This window comes from Tetranychus urticae, chromosome 2 (genome assembly GCF_039701765.1).
Source record: "Tetranychus urticae isolate SD_2017Ah chromosome 2, NJAU_TeUrti_SD_1.0, whole genome shotgun sequence".
In the NCBI taxonomy this organism is placed as follows: domain Eukaryota; kingdom Metazoa; phylum Arthropoda; class Arachnida; order Trombidiformes; family Tetranychidae; genus Tetranychus; species Tetranychus urticae.
The window spans coordinates 28,215,836-28,233,159 of record NC_142959.1 but is presented as its reverse complement, the minus strand read 5'-3'; the positions used below and the strand labels follow the sequence as shown (position 1 = coordinate 28,233,159).

Here is a 17,324-nt window from a genome sequence, read left to right as displayed (position 1 = left end):
AGCAGAAAATGCAAATCTCTAAATGAAAATTGTAAATCATTTTTCAGTAACTCCAATAGATTTCAATGCAATATCCTCGCTTAAAAGTGCTTAAATATCAATAACCGCGCACTAGCGAAACAAAAGCAAAAATACGTGTCTAATTATTTTTTGCCCTCTACAATATAAGACCGAAAAAAATTGAAAATGATCGTACCAGCAAAGGCACTTCCCTTGTAAGAATCAATCAAAGGTTGAAATGGAAGTGGATCAAAATCGAAATTTCTTAAATTTTATGGAATTCTAAGCTTGAGATCTGAGGTGAGTTGGGATAAGATTTGAGGTTCGAGTTTGGATTTGTGTGTCGATTGAAAATCGCTTTGAATATCGAATTGGTGTGAAGAGATTGGATGGCAATTTCATGGCGAGAAGTAATGAGAAAAAATTGAATAATTGATTATCAAGAACAATTGTTTTTACCTGAAATGATTAAACTTTTAGTTTGAATCACTTTTATTTTACAATTTTTAATTGTTTTCCTTTCAATAAATAACTTTTTATACAATATTTAATTTACAAATTGATAGCTTTTCGAGACGATTTTATAATACATTTTGTGGCCGAGACAAGGAAAAGTTTCAATTCGATTCACAATTTTATCCAATAATTATACTTGTTCAATAATCCATTGTAACCTGGAATAGAAAATAAAATGGAATCAGAAAAGTAGAAAAAATTTGAAAATTTGTTCGCTTTTTTTCATTTGGAAATGAGTTTATTTCAACAGTTGATAACATTTATTTCAATTGGCATCTTTTTGCCAATCAATTTGACAAACAATTTAAATCGTAATTGAAAACTGATTCTTTTATTGAGATTGAGCCTTGAATAGTTTCATGCTGTATCAATTACACTCTCATTGTCATCGTTTGTTTACATGTTATTATTAATATTTTCACTCCTCAGAATAACATTAACAGAAGATTAATTTGATATTATATTGTTAATCTTTTAGCTTCTTGAGCAACATGAAAACGTCTCAATTAACAAATGATTTAGCCTAAAGGTACAAGTTTCCACCTTAGTCTTTGCCTCTTCTTCATCTTCTAGGCTCCATCAACTCCTAGCCTTTCATTGATGTTATAATGTTATCATCATCATCATCCTTATAATAATAATGGCTATTAATAATTTGAATAGCACTTAATTTGAAGGTAATAACAAAAATTAAAAGAATATTTGAAAAGCAAGAAAAGAAGCTGATGAGATGAAAAGGTAAATGCACATTTCAAGTGGAAATGTGGTTACCTTTTGGCCTTTTCATTGAAACTTGTCATTCACTTTTGTGTCCACAAACAGATCGACTCAATGCAAAGGCAAACCTAGAGGGTTTCACCCTTGGCTTGAGTTTAAGGTCAATGGTAAGGGTAAGTAAAGCAGAAAAGTTGAAAAGATTGTAAAAGGAATCAACTTTTTGCTCTTTTTTTTCTCGCTCTTGTTGTTGTACTTTATGGCATTTCTTTATGCTGGACCTATTTTGTTTGCCCGTAAGCTTGTTGTTGATTGTTTTGACCATGATTGAGTCGCCACAATTTGAAAGTTGAAACAACTTACTGATCTGGAAACATATTTATACATGAAAAAAAGTAACTTTTTTCTGCAAAACTTGCAAACTAAATGAAATCAACTGGAAAATAACATTGAGCCTTTGAGCCTAGAAATTGATTAAAATGTAATAAATCTAAACCAATCGACACAATCAACCTGTCAACACACTTGTACAGTTCATAACAGAGGTAAACTAAAAGCTGAGTACTTGCAATACATGAGGTCAACAGTAATGTTACTCAAATTTTACATCAACAATCGACATTGAGAAATCAAAAGAAGGTTCGATTTAATTGCAATTCAATTAGGAATCCAAATCGACCACAAATTAACAAAGATAATCATCAATAACTATCAATTGAACACTTAACTTTTATTGAACCAATCAAAGGCAATCAACAAATCATTGTTCATCAACCTAACGACCAATGACTAACGATGTATTCATTAGCTTATTTCGAACTGATAAATCTATTTTTTCAATCGATAATAATAAAGCTTTAATGATTTGATTTATCTTTACTTGGATTGAAAGTGAAATGATTTTGATGCAATTTTGAAGCCCATTTCCACTTGAATCCATTTGTTATTTAATGCCAACTGAATATTGAGAAAATATTTCAATTTCCTATGTAATTTCAACTAATACAATCATGAACATTATCATGGTATAAATGGTATAAAAAAAGGCTGAATGGTAAATGGTGAAAGCAATAAGAGAAGGAAGAAATTGAATAAAATAGCGTGAAAAATATGATCCTCATGATGATGATGAAGAGAAGCATATTTGACTGAGCAAATGATTGTTCAACTGGCAATTGATTGGTCGGGTAAATTGTTAATAAAAGTGTGAATGAAACAGTTTAATGAAAGGAGAAAAGGCTTTTTTGTTTGTTTCTTCTTGTTCATCAAAAGAAACTTTCCTTTCATATTATATCAATTTTTTTATTATCATTATTAGTATTATTATTATCACTATAATATGATATTGATTTTGTTTGCCTCACTGACAACACCTCATATTACTTGTCTACATCAGAATATGAAACATATTGGAAAGAATGTGTTTACCATGAAAGAAGAAGAAGAAGGAAAAAGGCTGAGCAGAAAAAAAGGAAAAGAAAAGTTGATAAGACAAAAGACATTTTCGCATATATAGAACAATGTTTCCTTATAAAGTCACATGAAAGTCGTTTAGTTTTCCTATTAATTTGTGTCAAAAAAAGGTGATATTAACTTGGAACAAAATGGAAAAAAAATTGATGCAAAATTATGATGAAAGATGATCATTGTGGGAATCAATTAATTCATCATTTCATCGAAATCTGTTTTCTCTTCAAGTGCAGACACGTGATGATCATCATTTTATCATCATCTATTGTTGCCTTTGTGCATCCATTTGTGCATAAAACCACATCAACTTCACAAATTTTTTTCCATTAATCCACTGCTAATCTCTATTCTAGTCTCAAATTTATTCATCTTTTCATGGTCAATTCATTTTCCATTTTAATTCAAATTTTCAATCTTTTCTCATTCGAAGCAGCCGAAGATTCATTTCGAAGAGATTTAATCGAAACTTTCAACTTCTTTTCAATGATCAAAAGATGCATTTGTGTTTATCAGAAATAATCATTTTTCTCAGTTCGATTCATTGAAATCGAGAAATAATGTAATTTTAAAGAAGAAATGGATGTCTTTAGAATTTGGTAAAAAATATTTTTTCGTTTTTGTTCAGAGCGAAGTTATCAGTGTTTCATGAAGCTCATTTCCGAATTAAATGTTGACAAAAGTATTTACCTTTGAATCGCTTTATTAATCTGATAATCTTGAATCACCTTTAGCCATCCTCAACTTTAAACCTATTTATCAAGTTTTTATCCTTCGATGTTTTACTGCTTGTTGACAGGGAAGATGAAGATTTACTGGAAGACTTCTCATTGACTCCTACATCAGTCAAATCAGGATTGGGATTATTTTTGGTCGGCAATGTTTGCTCACGAGATCCACCATGAGATAACAATTCTCTTTCCTTAGAATTTCGCCATTTCATTCGACGATTTTGGAACCAAATTTTAACCTGAAAAGATACAAAAATAATGCAAAATTATGAAAAAACCTTTACTCAAACAAAAGAGCAAAATTCATCGACTCTTTTCCAATCAATATTCATAGATTTTTAAATCAACTTTATCATGCATAATAACTATTGTGAAGAAGAGAAGAAAGAAAAATTTCTGTGAATCTCGAAGATGCAAGAATTTGATTCAATTAAAATGTTAATTGAATGGTTTCAGGGAACGGTTGAGATGAGTTTATTTGAAAATGAAATGAATGTTCAACTATTGATGATGATGATAACGATGATTATAGTGATAATAATTTTATGACCCTTAAAACGATTTGACCTGAACAAGAATATTAAACAAATGCTTTGAAAATAAGTTGAGAGAAGAAGGTGATGAGAAGATGAGAAGATGATGGGGAGGAGAATGGCCCAACCCAGAAATCATCTAATCTCATCTAAATTATCATGATAATCGCAGCGAACCAAATAAATTGAGATGTTTTTCCCAAATGATATTAATGTGAAATGATATGTTAATGTCTTGAAAGGCTTTGTCATTGGGAAGAAAGGTAAACAAGGAAACATGATTTATCATCATCATCATTTAACTCTCATCACCTTGATTGGTGATGAGAACCATAAAAGCTAAAAACTAAATCAAATTCAAAAGATAGTTGGTTAAAATGATGGCGAGGATGGAAAAGGCAGAAAAAAATAAATAGAAGAAAAAAAAAATCTTTTCTTTGATCAATGATAATGATAATAATAATGGCAAGGTTCAATTTAATAGTAACGATTGATGAAACATGAAAATGGATGAAAATTTAAGGTGAGCACTTTTATCATTTATGATGATGATATTTGTTTTACCTTGTTTCCATCTTGTTAAATTTGCTCTTTAAATATCATTTAATAATCATAATAATAATAGGTAAGAGGTTCAGTTATCATTGGGCCTCATTTAAAGTGCATTTAGCACCAGCCACGGAATGCGTGTTAAGGCCGCAAGTCACGTTAGGGAACATGTTACTACTAACTTGATGAGGTTGATGATTGGGTTGAAGGTGAACAGCATCAACATGCATAAATCATTGTTAAAGTATCAGTATCAGTTTCTCACAATTTGTCTCAATTTGTACAATCAGTTTGGGCAACACAAAAGTATCATTTGTATCTTCATCTTTAAATCTTCATTTCATGTTCATTTATCAATCATGTTTAACTGGTCAACAATTGTTGAGGAAAAGGAAACATTTAATTGACTTTTAATTTGTTTAACATTTCCAAGTGTTTAGCCAATTGTATTAACATTGGAAATGTACTTTTGCTACTTGTTTCAGTTGATTGTGATAATGAATATAATGATGATTAAGATTAATCTGTAACATTCATGCAAACAACTTAATTTGCTTCATGCAAGTTTGCCTTTTCATTTCATTTTTTTTGTTTTTACTTTTCCTTTTTGTTTCACTATTAAAAGTCTGTTTTAACCTTTTTGGCTTGAAGATTGATTTTAAATGAACCAGTTAATGGGAGGGTTTGCGCCATGTTTACCGATAAACTTCAAAGGACGAACCCTTTTTTGACTCAACTTGGTATTAATTTTATTAATATTATAGTTTGTTTTGTGGGCAAAAGTGATTTTGTGCGCAATTGTTGCCTTGAAAAGGCAGACTTTTGGAGGTTGGCTAAGTGAAAATGCTTTTGTTGTGTTACACGATATTTGGTGAGGGAAGCAGTGGCAACAGCATTTACCCATTTATGATTGTTGTACTAATGATGTTGATGATTGATAAAAGCTTTTCAACAAACTAGCTTTTATTAACACTGTTAACTCGATTGGCTTTTCAGTGTTTCACTCATTTGGTGTTGCCCTTTTCAGGATTAAGTTTGAGGAATGTTTGTGATAATTTGATGCTCAAAATGTTCATGGGTTCAACCATTTGCTTTTTTTTGCCTTTTTATTTCTTTCTGTTTTCATCTTCAAACTTCAACAAATTTTATTTCAAACTCGATTTTTTCGATTATTACGGCAAAGTTACGATGGATACAAATGTTGCCTTAATTAGTGTTTAAATTGCATTCATTTAACTTTAGACAAAGTCTCTGATTTAAATGCAAAAAACTCAGGAATCACGAGCTTTTGTTGCTTCTCGAGATAAGGATTTTAAAGACTTCGGTATTGCAGGATTTCAAGGTGACTACTTCACCTGTCTTAGCATCTCACATTACAAGTTAATTAACACTATTAACTAACATGTACAGTTTACTCAAAAGATAAAGACAGTGAAAAGATGAAAGAAAACCTAGAAAATAAAAGCTTGAAGGCGATGAAAATAAAAAAAAGTGTTGAGATTAGAGGCTGTTATTGCACTTAATCTTATGGAATAGCAAATCGATTTTTAACTTTTATTCTTATTCATACTTGCATTTTTCATCTTTTATGCCGATTTGCTGGAATTACTTCACCCAGGAATTGTTGGTCCAAAGGTCTTGCACATTAATCGAAGACTTGCGTTATTTGAATCATGAACTGTAATTATAACTTTCAAGGTCTATCAAGGTCACTTTGTTATTTGACCTCTAAAGGACATGTGAATTATTCATTAGATATTTGTTGCAAAATAGCAACAATAAGAAGCTCTAATGCTTCACGAAACTCTGCCCATCTATTCGATCAAATGTTACATGTTAAAGCTGTCACATCTTTCCTTCTTAATAGTAAAGTTAGTCCAATTCTTGCAAAATAACATTATGTAAGTGTCCGTACTGAGACACAATGCCCGTACTAACAAAATGCAAGACGAAATCAATGAATTAAGTCAACAATAATTTGCTTTGGTACGGACATCGAGTCCCAGAAGACATAACCAACATCACAACTTGAACAAGTCTTCTGCATAATGAGCATAACATAAGATAATCGTTTCATCTCATTCAACAATAAACTGCTAACAGAAGATTTGAGTCAATATCACTAAAAATAAAACTCTGAATTGGGCAGCAAATTAGATGCCAAAAGGTTGTTCGAGGTAATGCAATAAGTCAAAACCAAATAAACAAATTAGACACTAAATTAGGTGCAATTATTTTCCAATAAAAACTGAGCAAATTGACTAAACTTGTACACATTTTTCCTTATCGATTGACTTCTTGTCCAGGACTTGTCCATACTAACGTCTTATAATCACTCAACTATCAGATGAACAATTTTCTGCCCTCACAAAAGTCTTTCAGCAGTTTAATAACATTTTTAATTTATATTATCTAGTTGCCGTCCTAATTAATAATTAATTTAACCTCAAGCTATTTGCCTTTTAATTGGTTTCATTAGTTTTATTAAACAATAATGATGACAAGGATGATGATGGGATGCAAAAGAAAGAGTCACTTTAACCTTTCAATGAAACCAATCATTAATTTATTCAAAAGTGTCCAAATTAACTGTCTCATTCAACCTGTAATTAAGTCTTTGCTCAGCCTTTAATAGTTAATTTGATTGAAACACAATAAAAACAAACAAAAAACTTGAATTACAATCCCATGCAATGAATAGAGATAATCATGATTAGCAACAGAAAATTTCATAATTTATTTTCACTGAAAATCGAAATGCAAAAGTTCCCTAAGCTTCATGAAAAATGAATGCGAATTGGAAAAAAGTTAATAATTAATTCTTTAAATTAAATCCAAATCAATCGAACCAATTAACCGACTCAATCAATTTGCAAATTAATTGCAGCCGTAAGCAAATCATGATAATCATCTCTTGATTCACATCTCATCTTGAACCTTGAATTTTGTCTAAACTTGAAATCGATTGGGCGTGACTGTTGATTGCAATTGCGATTGATTGTAAATTGTGTAATTGAATCAATTAACTGTTGAATGAATTCAGAAAATGGAAAATTTGGATTCCATTTTTTGGCCTAAAAAATTCATGGTTACCTTATTTACTTCTGTTTTCGTGTTTCCTTTAAATCAGATTCAGGTAATAAATATGAATTCTGGTTTTGCCTTGTTCCATGTTTTATTAATATTATCATTATTGTTGTCAAATTTGGAACTTTTCGGATTTCCTTCAATAACAATGGAAAGGATTGAATGGAAAAAAATGATTTCTTTTCAATGTTTTCCTTCGCTTGTACTTTACTTATTCATTGAGAGGCAATTTCAATGGAAATGGAAATAATTTGAATGAATAATTTTCTTCTTTTCATCCCACTTTAATCATGATCCATCATGTTTATCATAAGTTTGTTTCGCCATTTTTCATTCTTTTGCATTCTTTTCCATTCAAGATTCTGTTTACTTTGAAACTGACGATTGGAATGAAAATATTGATATTGAAGGTGTTTATCATTTTAATGAGAAAAGGTTCATTTTACTATTTGTTGACTTTTCAATTTTATTCAAAGTCGACTTTGATGGAGAATAATTAATCAATTTGACTTTGGCTCGACAATAATGATCATGTTATTGAATGAACATCAAGATTATCAAGATAATCATCAAGATCATGATGATCATGAGGAGGAGTAAAAGGTTGGTTTAAATGCGATTTGTTATCTCGACTCAAGTACGTTATGAGAGTTGCTCGGTGTGAAAACATGATAATAGTCTGATGAACAACAGAACAGCCTTTTCTTGCCAAAAATCTAATAATCTGAAGTTCTTTACAAATCATTGACAACAGCATCATGGAAACTGTCAGATTCGCTCAGATTTAGTTTATGAAGGAACTAGTCTGACTTGATATATATAAATATTGAATAATCAGGGAAGTTGGGTTGGGTGGGAAAAACAGAATATTTTAGTTGGAAATTTTCATTACGAAAGAGTTTCATTGAGAATATTTTGTTGGAAAGTGTTTTATTCATTTGAAATGAAATTCTTACCTGAGAATCTTTGAGACCCAATTCTTCGGCCAATTTCTTTCTGTCCGGCTTTGAGATGTACTTTTGAACTTGAAATCTCTTCTCTAATCCTTGTCTTTGTGCATCTGAAAAGACGGCTCGTCTCATCATCCCACGGCGAGGTTTACCTCGAGAACTGGACATCCAGGCTAGAGGATAGCCTAGGGTCAGGTTGTTGTGATGAGGATGATGATGGTGGTGATGGTGATGAGGATGGTGTGGATGGTGAGCATGGTGGTGAGCATGGTGTGATCCAGTGAAAAGAGATGATCTGAGAACTGGATTAGTGTAGGTTCGAGGGTCAATATCTTTTGAGGTTGCAGTTGAACTTGAAGACGATCGGTTGAAGCTGTTTAGTAAAGTGTTGTTGTTGCTGTTGGCAATGCTGTTTGGGGCATTTGAGTTGTTGTTGTTTGAAGAGGAAACTGAAGACGATGAAGATGAGGACACTGAATCATTACGACTGGCCGAGAGAAGTCGACTTATACTGAATGCTGGTCTCATTAACTGGTTATGTTCAACTGCCGATGAATAGGCTTGAAAAAGAAACAAAATTGAGAGAAACTTAGAATTCAATTTTTTATGAAAACATGAAATATAAATAAGTGTTGTCTATCAAAAGCATAACTCAAAATAATATTTTTATAACTGAATATCAGAATCTGAAAAGTAATGAAAGAACGGAAAAGATTGAAAAAAGTTGAAAGGCTTACTGGATTGGTAGGATCTCTGATGATTTGAAATTGAATTTGAATCATTTCCATTTGTGATTGGATGAGGATGATAGAGATGAGGGTGATGCGGATGATGGTGAGGGTGAACACCATGAAGTCTCAACATTGAATCACTAAAAGCATCGGTAATGTAATGATGATAAAAATTGGAAGCCATTAAATTATCATTATCATAGTGGTTACTAGATTTGTCAAAATCTTTATCGGGACAACCTTTCAATGAACCATCAAATCTCAACGAGTTAATCGGTGCACTGGTTGACGATGATGTTATTGCTGTTGTCGTTGAAGATGAAGGTGGCAAAGCTGAAGATGAAGAAGAGGATGAAGAGGGTGACAGAGTGGGTGGAGGTGTTGTTGAGGTTGACCGATTGTTGCCATTTGAATGATTTAACCCTGTAATCAAAGTTGGCGACAATTTATTTCCAAATAAAATTGGACTAACATTACCTTCAATTTTACCATTTCTCGCAAAATCGTCAATCCTTGACAAGGGCGAGGAAGGTGAAGAGGAAGATGAAGAAGACGATGACAAAGATGATGCAGGTGAAGACGAAGGTGCTATCGTTAAAGGTATGGAAGGTGATGATTTGGATTGAGTGACAATCGATGAGCCTTTACCATAGCTTTGGATATCCGATGTTGTTGGCTTGGAAAGTAGTCGACTTATGCTAAATGATAATCGCGACGATTTACTATCGATACAAGTTTCGCTTGTTGAAGTGTTAATTGTATTGGTGTTGATTGAATCAGTATTTAATTCACTTTGAGCAATCAATGAATTACTTCCATTGGAACACAAACCTTCTTCAGGTCGATCCTCCATAGTTAATGTGAGGTTAGGACACAGAGGCACTCATAACAAGTTAACGGAATTACACTTTAATTGATTGTTGAACAATCTAATCATTATTATTAATCTATTATTAAACAGTTAATGTTGGTTAATGAAACTTGTAACGAGTTGTTCAATTGAAGTTTACTTTAAATAAACTGGTTAACATTTTTGTTCATCATTTGGATATTGGGTTAAACTTGATAAAATTAAGTGTACAACCGTTTGACTGTTTATTGAGATGATTAGGAGAGAGAGATGATGATGATGATCAGGATGATAAAGGTTTCCATCCTGAATTATCCGACATTCAACTTCATTTCATTGGTTCATCACTTCATCATCATATCTCCGCCCATGATGATTATCATCCGACATCATCCTTTTCAAGACAAGAACCTCCTATTTGTATAGGAAAAACAGATCAACATCCACTTAACTTGAACATTATTCATTATTTAACAGCTACTTTTATGCCGCCAATTCAATTTATCCAATCAATTGCCGTTTATTTACCTCAGTTTAACATCAATTAATCTTTAACTAATTATTGAATTAATTTACTAATTTGATTTGACCTAATACTTTAAATAACCAAACAGTTGCAAGTATTAAACATTGTAATCGTTCAAGATTGATATTCAAGAATGGCAAGACAAGGATCCTTGTAATTGACTAATGAAAATGTAAAATGTTGAACAATTTCAATATTAATCATGACTAGAAATTAATGGTAAATTATCAACTCATGAACAGAAAATGAAAAATGGAAATTACTTTTAAAATAGTTTGCCTTCTAATTTTGGATCAAACTTATTAATTTAATTTAAAAATTAATTTGTTATAATGGAAACATGCAAAAAATATGAATTGAATTTTTTCTCGAATGATGAATGATAAAAGTAGAGCAGGTTTGCTGAAACATGGCTGAATGAATGCAACTCCCAATCGATAAAAATTGAAATTCGCTCTCAAGTTAACTAAAAGTAAGATTAAATTATCTAATGAAATTGAATGAAATTGAGATAAGATGCTTATTATGCTTATTATCGATTTGGAAATTTATGATGAAAAAGCTTCAGGAATGGAGCTTGTGTTCAATTTGAAATATTATTTCAATACTTTATTCAAATAGTGTTTGAGACGTTCGATTTATTCGATTAGTCCTCATGCTATTTCTGGCATCACTGCAGTAACTTAACTAATAACTATTGTGTGACCCCGAAGTGATCGGTCAATTTGCTCAGTGTGTCTATCATTGCTGCATCGATCTATCAACATTTCAATATTAGTCGATCAATCAGCCTAATCAGCAAATCTCAACAGCACTTTGACGCTCTATCTCAAGTTGCTGTGTCTTTCCACATTCAACTCAACGAATTTAAAACGTGTCAAGATAGTTCTAATCTATCGTTTGTAAACAAGATAATTACGATAACCAACATGATGAGCTACAGGGTGTATATTTTAAAACACTTTGAAAGCTAAATTGACACTAAATCTTGGGTTTCATTAAATTATCAATAACAAATGAAGTCAGTTTTAGATAACAATTAACATCAACAACATCTCTTAGAATTTCAAATGTAACTATAGCTAACTGTCAAGGAAAGTTACACCGGCTCTAGACTCTGAAACTCTCAAAGATTTACAGACGATCAAAGTAAACCGAACCAAATCTGTACCTCATTTACTCTGTTTAATTGTACTCTGTTGTTTAAATTCGTCGATTTCAATACATTAATCAAGCTCTTCGAATTCATGCCTAATTGTTAATGGTTAGCGAAGTTGCTGTTATATCCAACTGAGATAATTAATGAAAGATCAAACTGATTTTATTAGACTTGTTAACCCACCAATGATACAATCATAAATGTACAAACATAATGGGAAAAGCAAAACTTGTAAAATAAACTCAAAACATATCGATCCATTTACACTTTAAATTTACATTTTACAGTTTTTAAATAATCATCTCAATCCTTGTAAATAGGTTTTCACTGATTCAATTAACTAACAATAAAAAAACAATCGATAATTATCGATATAATCACTCTTAACATGACCTTAATTGAAAATGATCTGAACAAAGATCACAATCGGCACAATTAAGTTAATGGACCAACCTTTAAGGTTAAATTTTGATTAAAAAACAAAAGCTGCACATTGCATTGAAATGAACTTGTTAATGAATACTTTTATTCAATTTATGTTTATTAGATTCTCTCTTTGTTTCAAAACCCTTTGAATTACACTTTTTTTTATTATTATTGTTACGATTACGATTATGATTATTTTTATTATTATTGTTATTATAACTATTATTGTAGTACTATTTTAGTTTGCGTTGTTTCCTTGCAAAGGACAATAACAATTGAAGTTGAAATGAAAAGGAGAAACTTAATGATGTAAGAGATTCAATTTAATGAGGATTGTCACGTTTATTTGACATATCAGTTTCCTCTCATATTGGATGATGATAAGGATGAAAAGCTAATTGTCTCGTAAATACTAAACACTCAACTTTTCATCCTCATCTTTCCCTTTCACCGACAACCATTGTTGTCGAATAATTATTCTCATCATTCTCATTTTTATCATCCTTACCTCATTCTGCTTTTTTTCATCTCTTCTTCATCTTCCTTCAACAGTGTCAACTACAGCTAAGGTTAAGATGAGATTGATTGGTATTGAGGAAGAAGCAGAATGAATTAAAGAGTTGACGACAAGGGAATGATGAGAATGGAAATGATGAAGATGAAAGGCAATGAATTGAAAAGGTAAAGATGAAAGATAATAATCAATTATTTCAATTACCTTTAAGGTTAACAAGGAAAGTTGATCAAGTGAGGAAATTACAGGAATAATGAAGAAAAGTTTGATTTTACGGTTGGAGTGAAGGGAAGAAAATGTTTCATCCATTTTCACGCCTTTTCATTTTCCATCTTAAATTGGTTCATGATGAAGATGAAGCAACAAAATTATCGACTAAATCGAGTTCTAATATCTTTTTAAACTTGATTTTCTCGACAATTTAGTACAAGGTTTACATTGACTTGCAATTGAGGTGAAAAGTTTGCTTTTCTTTGCTTCATTTTTTTCTTCTTCTCGATTTTTTTTCTCATTCTCTGATTTTCTTTCATGAGAATGAAGGGAAAAGAAAAGTTCCAAGAAAAATGATAAAATTGAGAAAAGAAGGAAAGAAAAGAGAAAAATGAACATGAAATGATTTTGAGGATAAAAAACTATCAAAAGCAGCTGGACAATGATGATGGACCAAAGATATTACATTTACTATACAACAATAATATAATAATAAACGTAACAATAATAATATCGATAATAATAAAAGCAATAATAATAATAATAATAAATGAATCAATGAATGAATGGTTCGAGTTTGGAGAGAGAAGAGAAAAGATCGAAAATTTGAAGGAATATTTCATGGAATATTGTATTTACTAATATGAATCATGAACATCGATTATTCGCTCTTTTTATCCATTCTCATTGTCAATGAGATTTTGAATTATTATTGTTAGAAAAGAAGGAAAAAAATATTTCGATAAGTCGATTTGCGTTGAAATTTTCATCGACCTTTGAATCGAGATTTGCTAATCCAAAGGTAACAATGAATCAACCCTTTCCTTTAATCTCTTAAATGTTTCAACATGTTGACAAGTTGAGGTGTTAAGGTGTGAAAAGTAATTGATATGAATGTTTCGTCTCAAGCTTGGTTAACCTGGAACAAAAGGATTTCAATGTTTCAAAGTTAACCATTTGGACGGAATGAAGCAGAAAGTAAACAAACAAAGGTAAACAGGTAAACCGGTGAAGGAAAGAGTTGATGAAAGGTGCAAATCAAAAGGTTAATAATGGTTAGTTTATTCAATTGTTAACTACTTTTCGAGAATTGAAATAATCTGTAACATAAACATTGTTATTAATCGTTTAGGTTTGGTGAATAGTCAATGATATGTTGATATACATTATGATAACAATATTGAAGGGAAACATTGACTCAACTTGATTCAGTGAAAAGGCATTCACAATGAAAATCAATTTCGTTAATTACGTTTTGACCAACCAAGTTGACTAAGTATCGCTAAATAATGATAATAATAAGCTAAGCAGTTAATCCGTTCAATTGAACGGAAAATTGGACTCTTTACAGAAGCTCTAACCGAAGCTCCTCTTGACCTAAAACGCAATACAAACAAGGTAAACGGAAGACAGCAAATGAACAGCCTTTGTGCTTCTTTATCCTCATCTTTATCTTCATCTTTAGCTTCATCTTTTCCTTTACAGGAAATATCAACTTTCAACTTTCCATTTGCGGTCGGAGTTGAATGTTTTTGTAATGAAAATGCAAGTTTATGAAAAGGATTTGACATTCAGATTGCCTCTCAACTTGACCATCAGTCTTGAAATTAATAACTTGTAATTTACATATCAAGTGAAAAGTGAGAAAAGTGTGACTTAAATCCTTTTCTCAAATTAATATTCAACAATAACGCTCATTGAACCATTCACCATTCAACGAAATTCAAAGTTTACCAAAAAAAAATAATTTCTTCTCATAACAACTTGCATTAGGCTCATTATTATCCTTATGATTGTTATTAAACTGGAAATCACTTTTTTCCCAAAAATATCAACTTCCATTATCATATAGATCTTTGTTTCAAACGAGTTGAAAATGGCTCAACATTAAATAACCATGTAACCATCATCATTATCATCATCATCATCATCATGATAACTTAATGAAAAAATGTTGCATATTAGTTGATGAGAAGCTGTTACCTGAAGCATAAATGACAACAATCAGTTTCTAATTAGAAGCCAATTTGTGGTTCTTTGAGTTACTTTTTTTTCCTCTTCTTTCGCCGTTCATTCCCTAATTATTATATTATCATATTTGTACACTTGGAAACCGTGTGAATATAATAAATATAATAGTGATTATGATAATGTTGGAAGAAGAAGAGAGAAAAAATCTGTTGAAGAAAAAAGTGAAGCAAAAATTAAATGCTTTTCAACTGAAAAGTCATTTACCTGGTTTAACTCAATAACAAGGAATAATGTTATTATTAAATTAGATTCGCTTCCAATATCCTTGACCATAAAAGACTATTTATACAGATTCACTCCCAACTTACCCTCCCACCCTCTACTTTCATCTCCTTTTCATTATTATTACCTCCCAGTTTCTGCCTTTTATTTCTTTCTCTTCTCTCTTTTCATCATTTTCATCATTTTCACCATTTGCATAATTTGATTCATTTAGCTCAACTTGTATTTTTAAACTGCTTTTTTATCCTCAAGTTAACCTTTAATCGCGCAAATTATTTCAACAACCTTTTGTTAACTTTATTAATGAAAAATTACGGAGAAGCTGAAAAATTCATTTTCTGCAAAAAAAAATAAGCTGAGCCAAACCATTTTTCATAATCATTTCAATCTTTACATCTCTTCAGATAATCTTTCTTCACCTTCTTCATCAAACATCTTTATCAAGCATCATCACCATCATCTTCATCTTGCCTCTTCACGAGTAAATCATCTTTTTCTCATTAATTATACTTTCCATTTTGACAAGTAAATTACTATTTTATATTTTGTTACGTTACAGGAAAAACAATTGAAAACATTTAGACTCATCGTTATTTCATCGCCTAATCATCTTCATCATTCTCTTCAGCTTTTTTTACACCAAGAACAAGCACTTGAACAGGTCAACATTAAATTACATGCTGGTTAACCACACTCACAAAGTACCTAATCATGATAATAATGATCATGTAAATGTCGACTGGAAATCTCTTTGCAAATGTTTTCTCATTTCTTTCAAATTCATTGGTTGTTTCAATTTTCCCTTTTGCTCATTCACTAATCAATTATCACCTTTTGTTGCCTATTAATCTAAATCGCAATTAAGTCATTTACTAATTTATGTTCAACATTGTTTCATGAAACCTTTTTTTTCACCATTTTTTTTATATTCATTTTTTGTTGCCTTTTATTCTTGTTCATCCATTAACTCCTGCTTTTGTTTTTAAATGTATCACAATTTGAAAAGCATTTATCAATTGAAGCTTGTAATAACAATTAATTTTACCTATCAACATGTTCACTAATTAAGTAAATTACATTCCTCTTGATTAGGATCATGAGCAAGTTAATAATGAGAGTAATAATAATTAAAGAGGTGCAATCAACGGTAACAAATGAGCATGAAAATGAAGACAAAACTGTTGATACAACAAAAGGTTAAGCTAGAGACGAAACACTGAAACAAGAAAAACCTGGAACCTCTTTTGTGTTCATTGATTTATGGCGCCTTATTAATAGTTAATTATAGAGTTGCGATTAAGATGAGCAAACTGATGGATCAAGATGTTGATGATGAGAGGAGGTAAGAGTTTGCTGCAACAATTTGAGAAGAAGAAGATGAAGAAGATGAAAAAGAGGAAAACAAATTGCTTGTGATGTGAACACAACTTGCTGATATTGATTAGCTGCTCCTATTTTCCCCTCAAGATTGAAGCTGTTTTTACATTTTCTCATTTTCACTCTCTTATTGATTAAAGCCATGAATATGATCATCAATAAACTGGCAGCGAGAAACTTGTTTAAGGGTAAACTATGAAAATTGATTCAACTATCAAATAACCTTTAATTATGTTAGGCTAATGTTGAAGGAATAGCACGTTAATTAATTGTCCACATTTCTTTGGGTTTGCATGATAATAGTTGACCTTTAATTGTTGTCTGCTTTTTTTAATCAAAAATGTAAATTGCAATCAAAGTCTTCATGTTAACCTTTTACCGATCGATAAGCTTTCAACAGCTTTATCAGTCTCTTTTTTTGTCACAATATTAATGCAAAGTAACCTTATATCATTAACTTGAGTCAACCGTTTAGGCTGTTACATGGTGAAACAAATTTGCGACATTGACTCATAATTTTCTGGATGAAAGCTACTTTTTGTCCAATAATAATGCAAAATAACCCGATGATTCAAATTCATGTGCAGTTTATCTCTGATAAGATCAACAGCTTAACTGTATTTTGAAAGTATAATTCAAATAATTTAATGATGCGGTACAAGCCTTGAGTAAGCAGTTGATTTTTTAAATATCTTCACCGTTTGACTCACAATCTGTGAGTTGTTTTATTT

At 31.1% G+C, this 17,324-nt stretch overlaps 1 protein-coding gene across 1 annotated transcript; it reads right to left on the bottom strand.

Moving 5' to 3' along the window:
- Positions 1-483: 483 nt before the first annotated feature.
- Positions 484-10,384, bottom strand: LOC107360902 (uncharacterized). Its single transcript, XM_015927628.3, has 4 exons — positions 9,285-10,384; positions 8,554-9,107; positions 3,388-3,667; positions 484-674 (listed from the first exon to the last, which is right to left on the bottom strand). Exons 1-3 carry the CDS (start codon positions 10,129-10,131, stop codon positions 3,428-3,430), a joined length of 1,641 nt encoding a protein of 546 aa, XP_015783114.1. The 5' UTR covers positions 10,132-10,384; the 3' UTR covers positions 484-674; positions 3,388-3,427.
- Positions 10,385-17,324: the final 6,940 nt, after the last annotated feature.